The sequence below is a fragment of the Leptopilina heterotoma genome, unplaced genomic scaffold (genome assembly GCF_015476425.1).
Source record: "Leptopilina heterotoma isolate Lh14 unplaced genomic scaffold, ASM1547642v1 Lhet_166, whole genome shotgun sequence".
NCBI lineage: Eukaryota > Metazoa > Arthropoda > Insecta > Hymenoptera > Figitidae > Leptopilina > Leptopilina heterotoma.
Window position 1 is genome coordinate 1,753,798 of NW_025110882.1, and position 23,621 is coordinate 1,777,418.

Sequence of the window (23,621 nt, forward strand, 5' to 3'; positions counted from 1 at the left end):
GCAGGGATGGGTACGTAACATACTTCATGTATGTTACATGGGTTTGTTACTGTATGTTACCTAGTACGTTACGTCCTTACATTGTTACATCCATGTATTTTTCGAGAGTGGGGGGTAACATACGTATGTTACTTCATGTAACATACATGTAACATACGTAGAAAACCTCGAGTTACGCGTAACTGCGCAACCCTGCTGCAGAGGTGTAACCGCAGCCTTAGGCCGCAGTCCCATGGCAGCGTTTTGCGTTGCGTTGTAATAAGAGAGAATGCAGCAAACGTATATTTGCGTCTTTTTCTCTCCCATTACGACGCAACGCAAAACGCTGTCATGGGACTCCACCCTTAGGCCATAATTTTCTAATGTCGGAACGTGAAACGCATGAAACCCGTGAAACGGATCGGGAATGGGCCACCTAACCTCAAAATAAATGACTCAGTTGTGCATAGGCCTTAATGCATTAATACCATTATAATACATATTCAACCCTGCGCACAATATTTACCAACCAACCAATTGGTGTGATTGCAACCGCAATTTGTAATAAAAATTCTTTGATTCCTCTATTATTAATTAAAAAATATTTAAAATTAGTACATGTGAATTTTTTTTTAATACAATATCTTTCATTCGTATAATAAAATATATAAAATGTCAGACTGGGATACTGTTCCGATTACTCTTAGAAAACGTGTCCCAAAAGGTTCTGCAATGAAATCAGAACAGGTAAAAATATTTGGTAAAAGCTTTAAAATTACTTGAACAGGTACTATAATTCGATAAAATTAATTAATTTAAATATTTTTATTTCAGGCTGTAAATGCAGCTCGCAGACAAGGCGTTGCTGTCGAGACACAGGTTAAATGTGAGTCGTTTAATCGCATTTTAAAATTTGAAGGATAAAATGTTTCTGTGATTTAAATTTATAATTGTAATAATTGTAACTCATTTTTATAAAATATTTCTTTCATTAAAAGTTAAACTGTGAGAGTAATTATGTAGCAGTCACAGATCTGATAAAGAAATTTATACAATAAACCGAAAATATATTAATAGGGGGCGGGGGAGCAAATAAACAACACGTCACTACAAAAAATACAGCAAAATTGGATCGCGAGACGGAGGAATTGAAGCACGATAAAGTCTCTCTGGATCTTGGGAAACTTATACAGCAAGGTCGTCAAAACAAAGGATTATCCCAGAAAGACTTGGCAACGGTAAACGAATATTAATGAATATTAATATATTATAAAATGAAAATTACAAATCATATCATTGAAATAATATTTATTGTTGTAGAAAGTAAATGAAAAAGCACAAGTGATAAATGATTACGAAGCAGGTCGTGGAATTCCAAATCAATTGGTTATCGGAAAAATAGAGAAAGTTCTCGGAATCAAATTACGAGGAAAGGATCGAGGATCTGCTTTGGTTTCCCCCGGGACAAAGAAGTGAATCTCGGGGGAACAATACTTAATTTTTTTGTCATTTCAGAAACCCGTATGGACATGACAACGTGTCTTTGGTCTCGATTTGTTATTTTTTGATATTCTGCATAATAAAGTACTGCGATATTGTGTTTATATATAGTAAAAATAAATAAAACGATAAAAATAATTACTTAAGAAGAATGTAATCATTGCGAAACTGGGCTTTTACGCACCCTGCTCAAACTCAATGATAGGTATATAATTTATATTAAATTTTTATAATAAAAACTATTAATTTATATCAAATTTAGAGGATATGCTTGTATTTTATGTTTGATTATAGGATTTTCTTGATACACTTATTTTACATTGGAATTGGTGTTTGCAAAAATCTTGTTTTATTTCAAGTTTAGTTAATATAAATATTTTGTTACTTCTATGTCAAAAAAGTTTATACCAGAAATTGTGTTGTAGGCAATAAATAATTTATTCAGAAAAACAATATTTAGAAACTTTTCATAAAGAAAATCTCCGACTTATTTTGCGAATTCAATTAATATGTTTAATACTGCTTTTTAATATATAGGAGTTTGATATTTTTATTATAATATACGATTGTCAGTAATTATTTAAATATTAAGCAGAAATTTTTTAATCTAATAAATATTCTTAATTGTCATTTTTTTATTCATTTAACTTGCGATTGTGGTGTAGAATATTATAATATTTTTAAATAAAATAAAATAAAAAAGTCTACAAGTAGAAACTATACTGTGAACAAATAGTAAAAACTTTTTTTATAAAGTTATTTATTAAAGGCTGCTTTTGTACAGTGTAAAACGTAATTAATCTTTTCTTAATTCAAATGTTTCAGATTTGACTCCCTGCTTTGTAATGATTTTAATAAGAATGCTATCACCAGTGTAAATATCTCTCTCTGCTGCAGCTGTAAAAACATCCTTTAGTATTTTTAAAGCCTTTTCAACAGTTAGAGGGATTTTCTCAACATTTTCTTGATTTTCATACCCGACCTAGAATTATAATATACAAATTTATTTTTAATACTTGATAAGAAAGAAAGTACAAACATTTACCTGATTATCCAAAAGTGGTTGTAATAATGCTCCTGAAGAACCGGCAGCCGAGAAATTAACTCTCTCTACATTGCCAACTACATCATATTTATAGACACAACCTTTTCCTTCTTCATCTAAACCGGCTAGCAAATTGCTGATGTAATAAGGGAAAAATCTTTTATAATATAACATAATAGAAAGCATTTGGGCTGCTGCTGGCGTAGAGATTTCTTTTTGGTGTTCATGCTTGTACATCTGAAAAGAATGGAATATTACTTTCCAAAAGTTAAAACATTAATCTTTTGTCCATTACCTGCATACGTGCAGCTAAAATTCGCGTAAGACTCAAGGTATCACACCAACATCCAGCACAACCCAAAATTGTATTGTTTGACAGTTGAAAAAGTTTTTCCTGATTCCGTGTATTAATCTGATATCCAGTACTTAAACGTGTGTCAGCTCCGATTATACAAAAATCATTACCTCCAATTGCTAAGATACTCCTAAATAAACAACACATACAATGTTTCAACAATTCACTACATATATTAAAATGTAAATAAATATTGCATCCCATACAACAACATCAATGTAATAGGTATTCTCATTTCTACTATAAAGATAAAATAAACTACGAATATTTACCCTCCATTGTCAGAATATGGGTTGAAACTTGCTTGTTTTCCACCCTGTAGGTAATCAGGAAGATTTCTAACTTTACTTGAATCAAAAAGCGTCATTTTGAAAGAGTTTTAAAAAATCTGAAGAGTAAACTGCAATGTTAATGTAGATGACGGTTCAATTTAAAGCTCGGGTGAGTCTTCAATGCAGACGATACAGACTAAAGGCGTTTCTTCAATAACTTTCGGTTTCAAGTCCAATGCACAATGGTTCGCGAACGAGGTGTTTGTGTTTCAGATAGAAAAAGACACAAATATATCTTTGTCCTTTTCTAACTCATGCTTTACGTCAGATGTCACTATCGTTAGGTGCGTTCACACCTTACTGTAAAGGTGTTTCTACAATAGCTTGCAAATGGATTTTTTTCCAGACAAATCAAATACATCTGAAAGTTGTTGTAAAAACACCTTTACAGTTGAGTGTAAATACCGTTTTCACATTTTTTTTTTTTTTTTTTTTTTATAAATAGTGGAACAAATTTAACCAATCAAATGATTATAATTTTTAAAAACTTTTTCTTATTGGTCAATTCTATAACACTATTCCAACATGGGGCTTCGGCCTAACAACCCACCATACCATCTCAGCTCTATGCATGACCCATCACTGCGCAGCATTGAACAAAAGGACTAATTTTATAGTCGACATTTTTTTAATATATATATATATAATAATAATAAAATTGTGGAAGAGCATTGTTAATAATTAGATGTTTGTAGAATTATTTTTGCTTTCTACCTTTAAATCAAATAATTAAAACAATGAGTTTTATGGTAAATCGAGTGATGAACATAATAAATCATAATTGCCTAATGAGATAGGTGCTTTTGGTAACTACCGTCTAAATGTAAGTTAATGAAATTTAACATTATACTCATTTTCAATTGTGATGAAGGTTGCTCTTTAAATGAATTATTTACAACTTTTAAGAAACATTGTTACTTGTTCTAATTACACTTTGATATGCTTTTGTTACATAGTACATAATACTATATTTTTCATTATTTTTTTTTAATTGTATTCTTTCATGAGGTATTAAAAAGTTGATTTTACTTAGTACAACAAACTCAGCTTAGTAAAATAAAACTATTAGACAACTTATCGCTTTGAAAATAATTATTATATTTATTATTTTTGTAGATAGTAGTGGGAAAATTTAAAGATTGAAATTATTCAATTATTTTTCTCTTTGATGAGATAGATTAAATTTTAAGTTTTAGTATCTATTAAAATTTACAGTTGTAATAGAAATGTATATTTCAAAGTTCAGTACAATTGCCCGAAATTTCCAATCATTTTATTAAAAGTTATATTTAATAACTTTACTTATATTAAAAATATAATGTCCAATATAAATTGAATTTCTTCTGTATTAAATATATTGTGAATTAGAAATAATTTTTAAAGTCATTAATATTAAAAAAACCAGAGAAATTTTATATTTGAGTATTTCAAAAATGTTGTTTAATAGTATAAATTTTTTTTCAAAAACAACATATTGCAAACATATAAACATTTAAATTCAAAACAGTATTAATTCCATTTGAGCTGCGCAACGCAATGCATAATATGTTAATTATTTGTATATTATTCTATTGTAATAATTGTCTTAATACTTTTTTTAAGAATTATTCCTTTAAAAAAAAACTTGAATTTTTCAAGTATAAACCTGAAATATTAGTATACGAAAAGATTGTCAATTACATTATTTTTAAAAATTTTGTTTCTTTTCTGTATTCAAAAATAAAATGTTAGTTTTTAAATGCATCTAATTCTTTTATGATACAATGTGATGAAATCGTATTTAAAAATCAACGCCTACGCTTAGTAAAATTGGTGCAGGGCGTTCTAGTTTTGCAGGATCTTTGCTTTGTATTTATAGAGTCTATACTCATTCCTTGTTTCTATATGTTGAAAACACCACACACCAGTGCTACTATTAATTGACTGACACAAATGAAGATTATTCACATAGTATTCTATTTGTAATTTTTATATACGTATATATATATATGTATAAATATTCATAATTAGTTGTACTCTCAGTACAAATAAGTAAAAGTAACTATATATAGAAAAGAGTGAGTGTGTGAGTGAGATGTACAGCGCTTAAGAGCGCATTCAAAGACTGATTAGAAGTTACTTATTATTTTACTTGGTTCGACGTATTTATTTCAAAATGGCGAATTCAATATGGTGAACGGAATTTTTAAGAATTGATTGTTTTTTCTGAAAGTATCTAGTTTTCTAAAAGTTTTACAATTATGACATCGGATATTGTAACAATAAAACAATTAAAAAGCTTATACTGACGAATAAATATTTTCGCTTAATGCTTCTTTTCAGTGTCCCTTTTATTTATTTTAATTATTAATACATTGAAAAAGATAAAAAAAAAAAAAATTGTATTGAGTTGTTTTTCTTTTATTGGGAAAAAGGTTGAAGATGCAACTGTTTAATTACATTTCACAAGTAATTACCTATATATTGAGAATATCATTTTACTATTTATTTCATATATATGTTTTTATGATTTCAGATAACAATGAATTTGTAAAACTGAAAATTACGGCCAAATGGAACACCTGCAAGGAAGGAAGCAAGTTGCTTCTCCTGAAGTGGCAATTGCCAATGAAGTTTTCGATCAATTTTGCAATGCCTCAACTCTTAAATCCATTCTTAGTTGTTATCGACATCTATTGGACCTTTTAAAGTTACGGCCTACTAGTATTAATCAGTTTTATCCAAAACTGAAATCTAAATTAAGATCTTGGAAGGCACAGGCATTATGGAAAAAATTCGATCAAAGGGCAAATCACAAATGCTACAATAGAGGAAAAGCATGCCCTTATACGAGGGTATTTTTCTCTTTCTTACTGTTATAGTATTAATCCTGAATTAATTAATTTATTTATTCATTCATTCGTTATAAATGGCGTTATTGTTTGTTTTGATTAAAAATTGAAAGAATTCTGGTTTGGTGCTAAGAAAGGTTAATTCTTTTTTTTGAAAGTAGAGTATTTTAAAATCTTTAATGATTTTATGTATTTAAAATTTTAGGTATTAATAATTGGAGGTGGTCCTTGTGGATTACGATCAGCAATTGAGGCTCAATTACTTGGGGCGAAGGTGGTTGTAATTGAGAAGCGCGATAGAATGTCTAGAAATAACGTTCTTCATTTATGGCCTTTTGTAATTCAAGATCTTCGAAGTTTAGGAGCAAAAAAATTTTTTGGAAAATTTTGCGCTGGTGCAATCGATCATATCAGTATTCGCCAACTGCAATGCATTCTCTTAAAAGTCGCTTTAATTCTTGGTGTAGAGTTTCATGAAAACGTTAGTTTCGATGTTCTATTGTCACCTCCAGAAAACCAGGAAAATGAAAGTAAGTAAAACTTTTGTGTACCTACCTACATAGAATTGAGCTCCCGCGGGCAATAACTCGATCTGCGCTCGGACGCACTCTCTAATACCAGTCGGGTGGCAGTGAGTGGCGCAGAGGCGCTCACTGCTCCCCGACTGGTACTAGCGCTTGCGTCCGAGCGCAGATCGAGTTATTGCCCGCGGGAGCTCAATTGTACCTATTGTTATTATTATTATTATTATTATTATTGTTCATTTTAGAAATTGGCTGGAGAGCAAAATTCACGCCGGCTGATCATCCAGTTTCTCAATATGAATTTGATGTGCTAATTGGTGCTGATGGGAAAAGAAATACTTTAGATGGTTTTAGGCGTAAGGAATTCAGAGGAAAATTAGCTATTGCCATTACAGCTAATTTCATTAATAAAAGAACTGAAGCTGAAGCGCGTGTTGAAGAAATAAGCGGAGTAGCATTTATTTTTAATCAAAAATTTTTTAAGGAATTGTATCAAGAAACGGGAATTGATTTAGAGAATATTGTTTATTACAAGGACGACACTCATTACTTTGTGATGACTGCAAAAAAACATAGTTTAATCGATAAAGGCGTTATTCTTCAGGATCATGCAGATACTGCAAAATTACTTGATAAAGAAAATGTCGATCGAGAGGCGTTAATGCTTTATGCTAGAGAGGCAGCCGAATTCTCTACAGAATATCAAATGATGGATTTAGAATTCGCAGTTAATCATTACGGACAACCGGATGTTGCAATGTTTGATTTTACATCAATGTACGCTGCAGAAAATGCTAGTCGAATTATTGAACGACGAGGACATAAACTTTTTATGACCTTGGTTGGTGATAGTCTTTTAGAGGTTTGTAATAATAATAATAATAATAATAATGGATTATGTTCTTTCACTTTTCTTCTTTTTTATCAAGAAGGAAAATTAAAAATATGTTGTTTAATTTTAATTATAAAAGAATATTTTATTGTTCTCTTAGCCTTTCTGGCCAACTGGTTCTGGTTGCGCAAGGGGCTTTCTAAGTTCTCTTGATGCTTGTTGGGCTATAAAAGGATGGGGCGCCTCTTTTAATCCATTGGAAGTTCTTGCTGAGCGAGAATCCATTTACAGATTATTAGGTCAAACAACACCAGAAAATTTAAATAGAGATTATGCTGCTTACACTTTGGACCCCCACACTAGGTATATATTGTCTTTTTAAATACATTTATTATTCACATTAATTATTCCATTATTTATAAAATCTTTTTTTTAAAGGTACCCAAATTTAAACATTCACTCAGTTACTCCAATTCAAGTGCGAAATCTTTTGGATACTGATGATCCTGAAAATATTAAACAATCTCCATTTCTTTCAACAATTGATGTTCCCAAAAAGCGACGAAGAAGAGGTTATTATCAACTTTTTTATTATATCTTTTCGTCTTAATCAATAATCAATAATCAATCTATTTCAATCTTTTTTTTAACAGACATACATCCAGATTCACTGCTCCGTTGGTTACAAAAGCAAGTGGACGATTCACTTAAGATTAACGATATGGGTACTTGTTTCAAAAATGGTTTAGCACTTTGTGCAATTATCCATAGATACAGACCAGATTTAATAGACTTTCAGTCTTTAAGTTCGTCAGAATCAGCAAAAAATAATCAACTTGCTTTCGATATATTGCAAAAGGAATTCAACATATCTCCTGTAATTTGTCCTATTTCCAACATAAGAACAATGATTTAAAGGGTTATGTACCTGGTTTAAAAAAATCAAATTTATTATCATAATATGTTTCTATTAATTACTACTTGCAAATTTTTTTCAACAATTTTATTGAAAAAATTTCATAAAATTATTATGTTTTCTCCTTAAAAAAGGCTATATAACTCGTTAAATCTAAATGCCTCAAAGTTTCTTTATTTTAAAATCCTTTTAACAACGAAGAAGCTGCAATTGTTTAACAATTAATTTTTATTAAATTTAGATAATGACGGGAGAGGAAATGGCAGTCTGTGAAGTTCCTGACAAGTTGTCCATGTTTTCATATTTGTCTCATTTATATGAAGCTTTTAGAGGAGAAATCCCTCACATCAAACATCTGAAATTGGTAAATTCAATTATCAATTTTACAATACTAATTAATTATTTTCTAAACAATAATATTAAACAAAATTTTTCTTTTTTTTTTAAGGAATTTGAAGAAAGAAATGAAGAAAAGCCAACTTTCTCAAAGCATTTGAGCCGAGAAGCAGGTAAAGAAGAAACAATTAATCTTAAGAAGGAAACAACTCGGTTGAGGCACTCTCGTGTTTTTTGTGAAAATTTTATTACGGAAAAGGATGCTGTAAATCGGAGGTCAAGAAAGCGCCGTAGCACAGAAAAAATGGGTGCCACTGTGGTAAGAATATTCTAAATTTTTAAAACTAATAATAGGTAATCATTAAATTTTACAATTTTCATTAAATATCTTCTGAAGATTGCATTAAAAGTTACGGAAGACAAGATTGATGTTATACATAAAAATGTCCGCTCATCTCATTCTAGATTAATACAATATACAAATTAAATTTCTTTTTGACCTTTTCTTCATTGATATACCTAATTAAAATTACTTAATAACAAAATACATTTCTTGAAAATAACGTAAAATTGGTAAACAACGCGCAATTGGTATATTTTAATAATTAACGTTCTAAATAAAAGGCGGAAAGACAGAAGAGACTCGAAGACATAGAAATGAATCGAATAGAGCGTATGAGGAAGCGTCAATATCTACGAAAAATGGCAACACAACAATTTTACAAAAGTATACAAATGCTATCAGCTAATGCTAAACGCGAAAAGGAAGAACCTTTTGAAGATTATTCTATATTTTTGTATCGACAAACTGCTCCCGATTTCAAGGACAGGGTGAAAGATCTCGAACAGAAAATACTTTATCCAGTAAGCCAAGTGTTTGGCGATAAATTCCCAATTTTTAACATGCTTTGATTGGTTTTTTAAATAAGTGTGTTTTCGGCATGCAAAATTATTTACACAATTTTACACAATTTTACACAAGTGGAACACCAAGAAATAAGATTATTTCAAAAATAACATCATTCCTAACATAATATCTTACAGATTTTAATATGCTCGACATTATCCGCGTTTACCGCGTATATGCATAACCTTTAAAGAACAATTATTTTTCAGTTACTAATGATACTAATTCTCTTTACAAAAAGAAAATGAGTGATGATGATAATAATAATTCATAATGTTTAGAATGTGCACATATTAATTATTTTTTTTTCTAAAGGATCGAGAACCTAAAATGCATATGGGTCATTACAAAAAGAATGCAGATAACGAATTTTCTGGTAGGATAAAAAATATCGAGGACAAATTGAAAGGAACAATTTCTTTAGAAAAGAAACCTAAAGACCTTTTAAGAGCAATAGGTATGTAATATTCAATTCTATTTATAATAATATTAGATAATGATAAATGTAGGGGAGAGTCTCCAGTTGTGAGACGGGTTTTATTTTTGACCCGTAAATTGTAAACGGCCAAACGAAATTGTAAATAAAATACACCGTTCGAAAGGTAACAGAAATACGCAACTTTTATTAAAAGAAAGCATAGTGTTTCGATGAACTCATTAAAAATTGCTAAAATTTAATAAGTTTGACATAAAACGTTATGTTTAGTAGAAATAATTAAATATATTAATAATATATATTATTATATACTAAATAATAATATTTATTCGCCAAAATATGACTATCAAATAAACACAATTTAATAGCTTCAACAAGAGCATTAAAATTGATTTCTTCTGAATCAATTGACTTTTTTCCACTTGACATGCTTGCAAAGTCGTATTTTTTATGCTGCCCAGATGGGTGTTGACACCGTCTCACAACTGGTGATATGCTGTGTCTCACACCCAGAAATTGGCGCTATTTTGAAAAAGGAAAATTAAATTATTTTCAACCGTAGATGAATGCATTACATTTACCTTTTCCAATTAATTAACTTGGAAAAAAAGTACTTTGCATTTATTGAAAAAACGCTTTTTAGTCGATTATCACACACAGTGTTGGTATTTAACAAAAACAGTTTATATATCCGCTTCGGCGTACACGAAAAAGTTGGCTCATATAAAAAGAAATTTTTTTATATAAACCAATCGGCTTTTTAATAAATTGCATGTTAAAAAAAATTGACTGTCTCACAACTGGAGACTCTCCCCTACTTAATATAAATGTATTTAATTTATTATTAATAAAATACAAGGTAAAATTGAGAAAACCGATTGGAATGTAAAGGAGATTGAAAAAAAAATTCAAGAGAATAAAATGGGCCGAGGTGTCCGAAGTCATGACAAAGTGGAGCGGGTACCAAAATGGAGTCGTGAACAGGTAAATATTTACGAATTCAAGATAGATGCACGTATTTTTCAGACGTCTATATTTTTCATTCAGTTTTTAGCACGTCAAATTAAAATGGAAAAGAAAGGTCATAATCCATATGAAATAGAAAGTAAGTACGCCGATATTGACAATACACTTAAGACAATTGACCGGAAAATTAAAGAAGGCAATGTTCTTGGACACAACAAAGTTTCAGCAATGGCTGAGCAATTTGCTACAAAAAATAAAGATTCTGAACCCAAGATGCAGAGATTGGTAAATATTAAAACAGTAATAAAAAATTCAGAAGTCAGCAAACAAACCCATATGAACGATATTATAAATTATTTATTTTTATCAAGCGTTTCAAAATTACTTTATCAGTTACCTATAATAATAGTAAATTCAATGGATTTTCAGTCGGTGGAGAAAAAAATTATTTACTTAAATACCTATCTACTTTTTTTTTAATTTAGAAATAAAATAATAGGATATGAGTGTAAAGTCAAATGCTTGTAAAACTGTTAAACATAAGAATGGCTTTTGTCTTTTATTTATTCCAACACACAAACCGAATGCAATTTACTAAATTTTATCAAAAAGCAAAATAAAGAAAACAGAGAAGCCTTGCAAAATCTTTTGTCATCATCATTTCCAAATATGAAGAATAAATTTTTTATTATTATTGCAAAGAATTAAAGTGATACATTCCCTACGCTGACTTTATTCATTTATAATACACATTTGTAGATATTGTATTGAATTTGAATTATTTAGAATTCAAAAGTGACCGTTGCACTACCAACTCAGGGTGGTTCTGAAATGTGCCACTTTTGCAATAAGAGAGTTTATCTTATGGAGAGACTCAGTGCTGAAGGAAAATTTTTCCATCGCGGATGTTTTCGCTGTGAATATTGCTCAACCTCACTTCGAATAGGTAAATTAATTAACATTATTTTAGTCCTTCGAAAAGTTGAAATTATTACTCACTTTTGATTTTGATTTATTTTAGGAAATCATACATTTGACAGGGGAAAGAATGGTGGACGCTTTTATTGTACGCAACATTTAGGTCTGTCAGGAACAATGAGAACAAAAATGGAGAAAAAAACCCCGCCAATGATGAACAAAGAAAATATACCAAATGTATCAATTAATACGCCCGATAAAGTATGGACATAATTATAGTTGTGACACTTTTCTGAGTAATCAATAAAAAGTATTTAAAAAACTAATTTGCGCTTGATTGCAGCCTAAAGTGTCTTTAGAAGGAGTTACCGGCCTTGACTTGCTCGATCGAGGTCAAACACCAGAGAGAATAGAATTTGAAAATTTAGCCAGAGTATCTGACGCTGAAGATGCTCACAGTCAAATGGATGAAGATGAGTGGACGGATAGAAATTTTGGCGCTTCTGCTGCGGAAATGGGTTCGAGTGATGATGATATTTCTGATTTGAGGTAATTTAATAACATTCATTCTAAAATTTATTGTCTTGTCAAATTGAATTTTTATTTAAATTTAAACTTTTTAAACTTTATTCAATCCAAGATCCTGAGGATTTTACGCAATTTCAAAACAATAATTTAATTTATCACTTTTACAGTGATTCAGAGGAGGACAATGAAGTGTTTGAAGAGGCGATTGATCAACCTTTGACAACAGAAGGAACTCTTGAACTGGCAAAAAATTGGACTCTTCGTTATTCTCAGTATCATCCTTCAGAAGAACATTCGGATACTGGAAGTAATGAATATGAAGATTCCACTGATGAATGTACAAGTGAAGGTAAATAAATCAACTAATTATGCATTTTAAGTATTCACAGAAATTCCTTCCTTCAGTAATCACACACACACACACACACACACACTGAATGGCAAAAGAATTCTTTGAAAAATGATAAATAATGTAAAAATGTAGGTATTGAATTAAAACCGGTTTGAAATGGAAGCTGGATTGTCTTGGATCGAAAGGATCTTGCCCCCTTTAAAACTGATATTGGATTCAAGAATTCCAGATATTGGTACTTGATTATTATTTACAAAATAAATAAAATGTTACTAACTTTTTATTCTTTATATTTATGTGGAATATTGTTTCCTCTTTATACAAATTTTATACTAATTCAAAGTTTTCTTTTAAACACCCAATTTCAATACCTAAGGTTTTTTACTAAATGTTATTTTTCTTATAAAAAAAAATTTTAGAATGAATTTGTTTAAAATTTTTTTTTTTTTAATTCCATCTTATCTATTTTTTGATTGATACATAGATAATTTTTTTTTCCTATAGACGATGATAGTGCTACGGCAACTGAGAATGAAGATGAAGTTCGTGCAAGAGAATTGAGAAAACAAGAAGTATGGCTAAAAGTACCTCCTCAAAGTTCTGACACGGAAACTGGCTCGGAAACTGAGGTGAAAAATAATATAATTCATGAACCGTTTATCAATCCCATGACAGAAACAAAGTTAATTTTATCCCCGATTGAACCTTATCAGTTGTTATCAAATAATGCTTTGAAACCAATTATTGAAGTAAATTCATCAGACATATTAGATACCGCTGAAATAAATGTTGACGAAAGAAATTTAGCATTTAGTAAACAACTTGAAACAGAGGATAAGAATATTTTTTTAAAATTGAAAACAGTAGCAAGTGATGAAGAACAGAATGTACTTCCAAATATTAATAATCGAATAGAAGAGTTTAAAAATGTTAATTTGCCTGATTTGCTTAATACTTCTCAAACAAGTCCAAAAAATGTTGAATCACTTTCAAGTATAAATCAAAAATTAAAAACTGATTCCGTTACATCATCAGATGAAACTCACGATAGCACTTGTCTTTTTGACTCCCAAACACTACTCAAGAGCAAAAAACATACTCCAATTGTAACATCCCCTTCTCCGATTTTTCAAACTTTAATTGAAGGTCATGTTTGTCAGTCGATAACTTCTCCGCATAAATTTGAAATTATAAATAATGAGGAAGTTGGAAAACTTTGTCCTCTTTCGAAAGAAATTGCTCGAGAGCAAATTAATAATTCTGAAAATGAAACACTTCGAGTTGATGCGAGAGAGCTGTTACAGATGAAATCAAAATTTTCAGATAATCAAAAGGATTTATCAAAATATTTTAATAATTCTCCACCAACTAGTTGTTGTAATAAACTTGAGAAATGTAGAAAAAAAGCGAAAGTTAATTTTGATTTTAAGACTTTGATTGTTGAAGATTTTAGTCTTATTGACGAAATTGATTCTGACACTCTTAATATGCAACTTGATAAAATAGAACAGGAAAAGGAGGCGGAGGAGGAGGAGGACAACAGTGGTGGTGGTGGTGGTGGTTGTCTTAAAGAGTTAACAATAAAAGAAAATGTTGAATCAGCGAGTAATTTGTTCGATGTAAATAAACAAATGTTTAAACCTTCAAATGTTGCGGAAGTTGAAATTCATAAAGTCAAAGTAGTCGAGAGGGAAATTCCTTTCGAGAGATTAACTGTTTTACAAAATAATTCAAACGATCGGTTAAATGAACTGAGAGTACCTAATATTCAAGATTTGGAAAATACAAAAAACATTAAGAAATCAAATTCATTAAATACGTTAGATTCGAAAATGGATTCTCGTTTGTCATTAAAGTATGAAAAGAAAAAGTGCACGGTATCTTAATTTATTTTTTTCTTCAAACATGTATAATAATTATTTTAATATAGATTGTGTGAGATATATTTAATAAAGTAAATAAGCAAGTAAACAATGGCTGATGATGATATAAAATATTTCTCAAACACCCACAAAGAGAATATAAAACACTATAAGGTAACAAAAATTTTTCTATGTAAATCGAGTGTCATTTCACTAATAACGAATTAACAACAATTGAAAACGTTTATTTGTGTTTGTTTCGTGCTTTCACTCACACCAGCAATTGAGTTTACTATATTATATTTGCTAATCGAAACTTTATTAATATCTCACAGTTTTTTTAAATTTTTAGTTGCTGTATTTTTTAAATATAAATATACTTTTTGTTTCTCTACGGATGAATTGCGTTACAACTTTAAAGCAGTTTAATTGTCCCAAGCACTCTCTTGACAACAATCCATTACAAGAGATGTCTATTTATCTCTTTTTTTTTATTTCTTCTTCTCTGTAAAAAAAGGAAATTCTTGTAAAGAGTATTTTTGCAATTTGCATTATATAATAAACACCCATAAAAATTGGTTGGTGAAAATAAAAGTGTGATTTAAATCAACGCTTTTATTATAATGTATAAGAAAATAGAGATGAAAATCTTTGTATCAGTCCAATAATCCAGCTCATTACCTCAAAGACGTCTTCCTACTATTGAATTTCCTTCCATTTCTATATAATTCAAAGTTCTGTTCTTCATTAAAATTTTTTTTGCTCATGCTGTAAAAAAATTAATTGGTTTTCTACTATTTTGCAATGCTGTCAACTAATAAAATACCAAGAAAATAATACTAGTATAATTTCGTTTTCAGGTTGCGTCAGATGAATCAACTGAAGATAGTGAAGAAAATTCCGCAACAGAAATATCGACTGACTCTGAATTCGAGCACGATGGGACAACGCCAACACAACACGAAATACCGAAAATAACAATAAATGATGCTTTTGTACGAAAAACCAGAGGCGATTATGTCGAACCAAAAATTGTACAAGTCAAAAGTCACATGCTGCTAAATTCCACGAACGGAAATCAAAAAAGTAATCTCTCAAAAGCAACAGTTGACAAATCATCACCACAAATTAATGCAAGCAATTTAAAACAAAAGTCCACTGCACTCCCGTCTAGTCCTCTCATTAATCCTCGGACAGGTGATTATTCTTTGAATCGTACGCACTCCACGGAGGGGATAGCGTCGAAATTGTCACTGGAACTTAAGAAGCGCTATTTATTAGGGGGCATAAGCATTGTTGGTGGATCCATCATCAAGTCTGGCTCGGCCTCAAATGTCAATACAAAATTGACTAGTTTCACGGATTCGATTTCACAACACCAAAAACTTTTGAATCCTGCTCCTGAACCAAGTCCGACGATGCAAGCTTTCTTGCAAAGAAGCGCAAATAAAATTGCCGAAAATAAACCTCTTTCTTCAGCAAATAATATCCTCAAATCTTCGTCTAAAACATTTTTCATCAAATCGTCCAATGCTGACGAAACAACAACAAGTCTCACGTGTTTTCAATCGACCCCAGAAACTCTACTTCCAGATTTGATTCAAGATTCAAGTACTAATCAACAACAACAACAACAACAATTCAAATCTGACTCAAACATTACTTTTAATATGAATTTTAATGAAGAAAGTGATAAAATTAAAAGCAAGGCCATAGAAAATCATATTAATAAAGTAGAAAAAGGGATACATGAAGAAACAACTTGCGAAAAGGACAACAACAAGAAACTTGTTGATCATGATGATCAACAACAAATCCACTCTAGACCAAGAAGTCCTTTGCACGAAACATGTATTATTGTTCCACAAGTGAATTGGAATAAGAAAACTAATAGGAAAAAGAACAGAAAAAATCAAAGTTCCGAGGATTCAGAAGAAATGGACAGCGACTCATTACATCAAGATGCTAAGATCAAGAAGAAGAAGAAGAAGGAAACAAAAGAAAAGCCATTATCAAAGCTGATTAATTTATCCGGACCTCATAGCACAAATTTGTTGCTAGATGAGATGAAAAATATGGACGACATTGACAAATTTGAACCTGATTCAATAGAATGTATTACTTTAGAGGATAAAGAACATAGGAGGACACCTAATGATAATAATTTAATGAAAAATATCGAAATTGTTATTAATGATATAAAACAACTTGAGTTACAACAACAACAACAACAACAAGAGGAAGAAGAAGAGGAAGAAGAAAAGAGCATTTGCAATAGTGCCTCAAACAGTAATCACAACCAGAACAAACTGGACGATTCTGATGAAAATGACGTTACTACTGCTGCTTACACTGAAACAGAGTATTCGGAATGGGCAAGAGATGGTTTCATTGAAGCTATCGGTTCTGAAGATATCAGAGATGTGGATCTAGATCATCCGGAATTGAAACGAAAAAGTAAAAATATACTGACAAATACTAAATTTGATAATAATAAAGTTGATGATGATGATGATGATGATGATGATGATGATGATGATATTTGTAATAAACAATTTCCTAGTAACGATGCATTAAAATTTCTTGCAAATGGAGAGGATTTAGATTTTATGGATACCGATAATGAGGAGCAGGAGTCCTTGTTGGATGACAGTTTGCAAGAAGCATCAAATAATGCTCTATTAAAAAATCGTGGATACATCGAATTTGTTAATTTTAAAACACCTACTAAATTTCATAGATTAAATGCTCCAATTGCCAAAATTGAAGTGGAGAATGATGACGAGATGGACGCTTGTGATAATGTGATTAAAATTAATCCTATTACGATAGACGATGTTATAGATAAACTAAATGGTGCTGTTAACAAATTTGTCAAAGTGCCGCCGTCGCAGTCGCCGTCGCCGTCGCCGAGAGATGAAAGAACAATAACTGTCAGCAATAAAGAAACGTTGCAGTCCATGGATGAAGACAGTCTGTTGATAATCGAACCTGCCGAAGACACAACAACCACTAGTGAACTGATAACTGTTGTTGCAACTCAACTGCCTCCACAGAAAATAATGCTTAAAGACGAATTAGTTCAAGACGATTCAAGCAATGCTGATTATTTGGAATATGTCAAACGACTTCAATCCAGAATAGCTGAATTTAGTAACGCTAAAGATTCTATAGACGTAAGAAAGTCGAAGAGAAAAAGTTCGAAATCATTAATTCACATGAATGATGCAATATCGGAAGAGGTGAAGAAGGATTCTTTGAATTCCATGGATACTTTTCGAAAATTGGAGGAAATTACAAAAGAGCGTTCGAAGCAAAAAAGTGTCATTCAAAATTTGTTGATGGATAAACTAGAAGCTCATAAACAAAAATCTGCTGAGAAAAAAGCAAAAAGAGCCGCAAGAGCATCTTCATTCTCAAATAAAAATCCAATAAAACTTGGCATTTCTCCTCCTCCCCCTCCACTAGAAGTTCCTCCTTTGTCCTCGTCTTCTTCTTCACTCTTTTCAGAAAATAGCGTCGAACAAACATCATCAAGAGAGAACAAAACATTATCAGTTTTTAAACCACTGGAATTCTCCACTCCTCAAAAATCTTCCATTAATGAATATCCCATCGCTCCTCCTAGAACAAAGCATGAAGAAATGACGAGAAAAACCACCGAAAAAGCAAAACAGGACGCAAGAGAACGAGCAAGACTGAAAACTGATGAAGATCTCGGATTGAGCCCTGAAGATAAAATTAAAGAGTTACGAATGAAAGTGATTGCTCGTAGGCAACTTTGTTTAGAAGAAAGGAATGAATCAAAGAATAAAGTGAGACAACGTTTCTTAATGAATTCTCCACACGGGTTAAAATCAAGTAAAAGTACTGATAATTTTAAGACAGTAACAACAAAAAACATGAGTGCTGAATTGAAATCTCCAACAAATACAAAATCAATGGATGAATTGTTACAAACAATTAGAAAAGATGAAATCTCTGATGTCAAACGAGATAAAAGAAGGTTAAAAGATTCTGAACGAAGGAAAAGTATTATTCAAGCTGTATCTGATTTCTTCAAAAAAAAAGACTCTCCAACAAAAGAAAAATTATTTACATTTAGACTGAAATCCAAGGAAAAAGCAAAGGTAATCCCATCTATTTTTTATTATTAACATTATTATCATTATTATTATTATTATTATTATTATTATTATTATTATTATTATTATTATTATTATTATTATTATTATTATTTAGTTGGTAATTTTTCTTATAATATTAAATATATTTTTACAACTTGATTGTTTAACGTGTTTCAGTTGTTTAAATCGTATTCTGATGCGTCGAATGTAAGCAATTCACTATGTGTATTTTTTGATTTTTTGTTTTCTTTATTCTTCAAACAATTATTGATACTTTCCAAGTACTATTTTATTATTTAGACAAGACCTATTTTTTCATTTATTTTCCTCAATTACAATAGAGAATAAAATTGTTGAAACTTTTTACTAGAAACTTTTAGTTTATTAGTTTTTTTGATTGTTATTTAAGTATATTTAAAAATTTTTTACAATTTCATGTACATGCTTTTTTACGAAAGTAAAGGCTTAAAAATAGTCTTTGAATGATTTACAATATAAATAAAATACAATACGTTTTAATTAAAAACTTTTACATAACTTAATTAATCATGTTCCAGATTATAAAAGACAATAAAAAATACTTGATTAATTAGCTTTTAGCAGTAAGCTTATAGCGCTATTGTTTTTTATAGCATGAAATTTTTCACCTCAAAAACTGACTCTTATTTTTCTTTATTACAATAATTATTTATTACACTTTATGGAAGAATATTTTATTTTGCTTTTAATTATTTTAATAAAATATAAACTTGATTATCCCTGTTTTGTTTGCTGTTTTATGTATTTTTCTTATTTTTAACAAATAAGAAAATGACCAAATATTTTTGGTAGTTGTGTGTGCTTTGGTTGGAAATGACCTTGTTTCCTGCTTTTTAACAAAATTTCTTTCTTTTTAGATGGACAAAACAACAATGTTTCCAAAATTCGATGCCAGACCAAAAAGTGTAACAGAGGGAATGTTGTTGGTAGATCATTTTCTTTCCGAAGTTCCACCACCACCTCTTCCACCTCTGCCTGTGAATTATACTGCATTAACTACTCACATATTAGGTATTAAAGATATTATTTAATAAATTTTCCTTTTCTTTAAATTCATTTCTTCTTTTAAACTTGTATATTTTGAAGATGGAAGTTTGTCTGATGAAGATTCAAAAACAGCTGCCTTATCGACTTCACAAGCAAATAAAACAGCCAGCGTTGATGATTTTTGCAACAGCATTTCACGGAAAACTAAAGCCACTAAAAGAATAGCGAGACAGGCACAATTAAAAAGGTATCAAACGCAAATTCCAAATTTTTTGAAAAATCAAAATATCAAACTCGAAAAATTTTCTTAAACATCCATTCAGTAGAAATTTTGTTTGAAATTTCTGGTATAGAGATGGACATTTTTTATGAAGAAAATGAAATAATGAATTTGATAGGTACCTATATAATTATGTACTTTTTCGTTTCAACTATTGTACACATTTTTTTTTAAATTGACAGATTACGGATTGCACAAGAAATCCAGAGAAAATTGGAAGAAACAGAAGTTAAACAGAGAGAATTAGAGTGCAGAGGAGTAAGTGTAGAGAAAGCTTTAAGAGGAGAAGGGGGTAAGTATTCATTTTCTTTAATAAATTCAACTGTTAAATTTTCTTTAGAGATTTTCATAGCTCAAAATGAATGCTTTATTGCTTTTTACATTAACAAACATTCATGTTGAAAATTTAGATTGTTCGAATCGTGAAGAAGCTGATTTATTGAGAGAGTGGTTCGACCTGATGAGAGAACGTACAGATTTAAGAAGATATGAAAAAGAACTTTTGGTAAGAGCTCAGGAAGTACAGCTTGAGGATAGACATGAGAGATTACAGCAGGAACTTCGAGAGAGATTGGCTGATGATGGTTCGTAAATGTGAACATTTAGAATTTCATATTTTCTAAATAAGAATTTATTATTTTTTTTATTATTTTACAGATCAAAACAAGACTAGCGCAGACGTAAAAAAAGAAGGAGAAATTTTAACGGAAATGTTGGAAATAGTAGCAAAGCGCGATTCCCTGATTGCTCTTCTAGAAGAGGAGCGACAAAGGTGGCGTAGACCCTCATGCCCAATGCAAACAATGTTTACTAATTTTTCTACTTATTCTTCCTCTACTTCTTCTATCTCTTATACATACGCTTTCATCATAATTTTACTTACATACGGCATATATTTTCTCCTAATAGAATTTTTCATTAGTTATCTCAACGAATCGCCGCTTCACTAATATACTAATGTCTTCATTCTGAACCACCACCACCACTTTTCTCTTCGTTTGGCATTTTCATTTTCTAATGCTGCATGACTTGATTTATTGATTAAAAAAATTAATATTCATAGATTTTTAAACAAAAAAAATTTTTAATTAATTTCTCTAACACACGAACCTAAAGTACACCCACATAGTACAATGTGAATATTGCAGGAACCTTCCCCTGGGCTTTTCAAAATTCCACTTGTAAATTTAAGGGAATTATTTAAATCTCTAAATAGTTAGAAAAATGGGTTTCCTCGATTTTCAAATCATTTACAATGAAAGGTTTAGGTCCGCTTTCCCATAAAGCGGACATTTAAATATTTCTAGAAGCTTAGGGCAAGATAAGTTTATGCATGATATTGTGATATTATTTAAATTAAGAGATGCATTAAGCGTTACTTCTTATCTGTCTACAAAAAATGTTATCAGTGTGGGCTTATTTGCCCTCAATCAGTCTTTTTCAATAATTTCCACCTTATTCTGATAATAAAATATAATCACAAAAGATAGACATCCGAATAGCTCTCCGAGTAGCAACTTTTAGCACAAACAAACCACTCAGAGCTTCATGCTATTCTGTATAATTAATTAAATATTTGTACTGTTAGTATATGCGTGTGTTAGAAAAAACGACAGTATGTGCTATTATTTATTTATTTTTCTACTTAAATTATTTCGAGGGAAAAAATGTCATTTGCATTTCAAGGTGCAATGCGTCTATTAATGACATTTTCAGTGGGCAACTAATAATAATTAACAATACGCTTAATTTTGAAAATATTATTTATTATAATTAAAATATTTTTAAATTTCTGTAAGAAAGAGATAGGTTCATTACCTTTCGCAGACATTAATTCATTATCAAAATATTCCATATATTTATATATATATATCTAAGAATTGGGCAGAGGGTAAATAGGAAAGAGCTTCACATTTTTTTGCCTTGGTAAGCCTGTGCCTTAATTTTAAACTATAAAATAATCAAGTAAATGTAAGCATTTAACATTAAAAATTATAAATACAAAATATAATTACATAGTCAACAATTATAGTTTATTATCAGAATCTGTTGAAAAATATCACATTTGCACAAATTATTTACTAATAATTTCTATTCAAGATACAGACAGATAAGGATATTTAAGATAGAAATATTATCCTCTATAAATTTTTTGTAAACAGATAAAAATAATGGTTTTAAATGAAATAGAATTTGCATGTTACATTCATTTACTACAAAACAAATTTAATCATCACCATATAAGTATCTATATTAACAATTTCATTTCATTTTAGATATCAAGATGAAGATCGTGACCTTGAAGTTCAGATGTTAGCAAAAGGATTAACTCCAGTTAAAAGTCTATAATTCTCAAATAAATGGTATAATTTTGTAAATAATTCAAGTTTAAATGTTTACTGCGATGGAATTTTTAAAAACATACAATACATACATACAGCTCAAATAGTTTGTAAATGCAACTGTATTTCCAAATAATTTATGTATATCCAAGAAGCCTCAGTCGCGTGTTATATATTTCCATGCATTATAGAAAATATTTGTTATATGAACTATTTATTATTTATATACGTATATTGTAACCATATAAAAAATATTCACATTCATAAGGACGTCGATATGCATACACATATAGCGTTGCCTGGTTAAAACAAGAGATATATTTTTTATGAATTGTAAACGTATATTATATTCTATCGTCGAACACATACCTATATAGTATAAAAGTTTTAAAAAAATTAGAAACTTTTGTAAATAATCAAAGTTTATTTTGCTTTTATCTATATATATAATTCCAATGGAAGAAAACAAAGATTTCAAAAAAAGGTCCGTTTTATAAGCGGGTTACAATTTAAAATCAAATAGACCACACTGCTTCATTTTTCTAAAAAAATCATTTCGACTCCATTATACTGAAAATTAAGTAAATTATCAAATACTTGAACCGAATGATTTTTATTTTTCTAAAATTAACCCTAGATAAAGTGCTCCACTATTTAAGTTTTCCCAAATGACATTTAACAACATATTGTTATAAGTTAGAACGACATTTCATGGAATGAATATGAAAAGTGAATAAATAATCAAACTATTATGTTGAATATCATTTGGAAAAATGATGATTCTCCAAAAAATATGAATTTCATGAGATTTCTGAGATTTGAAATAATAGTGCTATTTGAGTATCTCTCGAGACGCATGATTTTCCCCTAAACGCCAAGTGGTCGAATGTTCAAATGGTCGAATACCAAGTAGTCGAATCGTTAACTGGTCGAATGCTAGAAACATCGAATAGTCAAAACGTCGAATGTTCAAAACATCGACTCATCAATTGATCGAATGTTCAAAACGTCGAATCGTCATTTGGTCGAATGCTAAAAACGTCGAATCGTCAAATGGTCGAATGCTCAATACGTCGAATGCTCAAATGGTCGAATGCTCAAAAGGTCGAATGCTCAAATGGTCGAATGCTAAAAACATCGAATTCTCAAATAGTCGAATGTTCAAAACGTCGAATCGTCAAATGGTCGAATGCTAAAAACATCGAATTCTCAAATGGTCGAATGTTC

The 23,621-nt window shown here is 30.1% G+C and overlaps 3 protein-coding genes across 6 annotated transcripts in view; 2 read left to right on the forward strand and 1 right to left on the reverse strand.

Moving 5' to 3' along the window:
• The window catches only part of LOC122499122 (endothelial differentiation-related factor 1 homolog), a 43,389-nt gene extending 41,653 nt beyond the window's left edge, over positions 1–1,736 (forward strand). The window contains exons 1-4 of one of the 2 annotated variants that reach the window (XM_043607238.1): positions 481–726; positions 814–865; positions 1,057–1,217; positions 1,300–1,736. In XM_043607238.1, coding sequence (XP_043463173.1) covers positions 652–726; positions 814–865; positions 1,057–1,217; positions 1,300–1,455 — 444 coding nt within the window. In that variant the 5' untranslated portion in view covers positions 481–651 and the 3' untranslated portion in view covers positions 1,456–1,736. Of the gene's footprint in view, positions 1–480; positions 727–813; positions 866–1,056; positions 1,218–1,299 lie in introns of those variants that run through there. The other variant, XM_043607239.1, reaches the window with a different exon arrangement.
• A 482-nt stretch (positions 1,737–2,218) lies between these two features.
• LOC122499121 (proteasome subunit beta type-1) lies at positions 2,219–3,329 on the reverse strand. Its single transcript, XM_043607237.1, has 4 exons — positions 3,152–3,329; positions 2,820–3,009; positions 2,525–2,761; positions 2,219–2,461 (listed from the first exon to the last, which is right to left on the reverse strand). The coding sequence occupies exons 1-4, from the start codon at positions 3,244–3,246 to the stop codon at positions 2,276–2,278; spliced, it is 708 nt and encodes a 235-aa protein (XP_043463172.1). The 5' UTR covers positions 3,247–3,329; the 3' UTR covers positions 2,219–2,275.
• Positions 3,330–3,778: 449 nt separating this feature from the next.
• On the forward strand, positions 3,779–22,996 carry LOC122499114 (F-actin-monooxygenase Mical). Of its 3 annotated transcripts, none has more exons than XM_043607213.1 (26): positions 3,779–4,034; positions 5,727–6,045; positions 6,248–6,572; positions 6,812–7,428; positions 7,559–7,761; positions 7,837–7,970; positions 8,052–8,275; positions 8,556–8,678; positions 8,763–8,969; positions 9,275–9,514; positions 9,873–10,014; positions 10,853–10,977; positions 11,020–11,244; positions 11,746–11,905; positions 11,981–12,138; positions 12,221–12,426; positions 12,573–12,754; positions 13,262–13,386; positions 15,480–18,749; positions 18,924–18,953; positions 19,643–19,796; positions 19,872–20,019; positions 20,235–20,344; positions 20,463–20,636; positions 20,710–20,824; positions 22,329–22,996. In XM_043607213.1, the coding sequence occupies exons 2-26, from the start codon at positions 5,764–5,766 to the stop codon at positions 22,399–22,401; spliced, it is 7,752 nt and encodes a 2,583-aa protein (XP_043463148.1). In that variant the 5' UTR covers positions 3,779–4,034; positions 5,727–5,763; the 3' UTR covers positions 22,402–22,996. The 3 variants fall into 3 exon arrangements, with proteins under 3 accessions (XP_043463148.1, XP_043463150.1, XP_043463149.1); XM_043607215.1 differs by having other exon boundaries at positions 11,041–11,244; XM_043607214.1 differs by lacking the exon at positions 18,924–18,953 and having other exon boundaries at positions 3,780–4,034.
• The last annotated feature ends 625 nt before the right edge of the window (positions 22,997–23,621 follow it).

Excerpts from the sequence above, each read along its gene's own strand:
- LOC122499121 (XM_043607237.1), bottom strand. The coding sequence starts at position 3,246 with ATGACGCTTTTTGATTCAAGTAAAGTTAGAAATCTTCCTGATTACCTA. Across the intron at positions 2,762-2,819 it reads TTTTAGCTGCACGTATGCAG|ATGTACAAGCATGAACACCA; the intron begins GTAATGGACAAA and ends CATTCTTTTCAG. Across the intron at positions 2,462-2,524 it reads AACCACTTTTGGATAATCAG|GTCGGGTATGAAAATCAAGA; the intron begins GTAAATGTTTGT and ends TTATAATTCTAG.
- LOC122499114 (XM_043607213.1), top strand. The coding sequence starts at position 5,764 with ATGGAACACCTGCAAGGAAGGAAGCAAGTTGCTTCTCCTGAAGTGGCA. Across the intron at positions 6,573-6,811 it reads AGAAAACCAGGAAAATGAAA|AAATTGGCTGGAGAGCAAAA; the intron begins GTAAGTAAAACT and ends TGTTCATTTTAG. Across the intron at positions 11,906-11,980 it reads CTCAACCTCACTTCGAATAG|GAAATCATACATTTGACAGG; the intron begins GTAAATTAATTA and ends GATTTATTTTAG.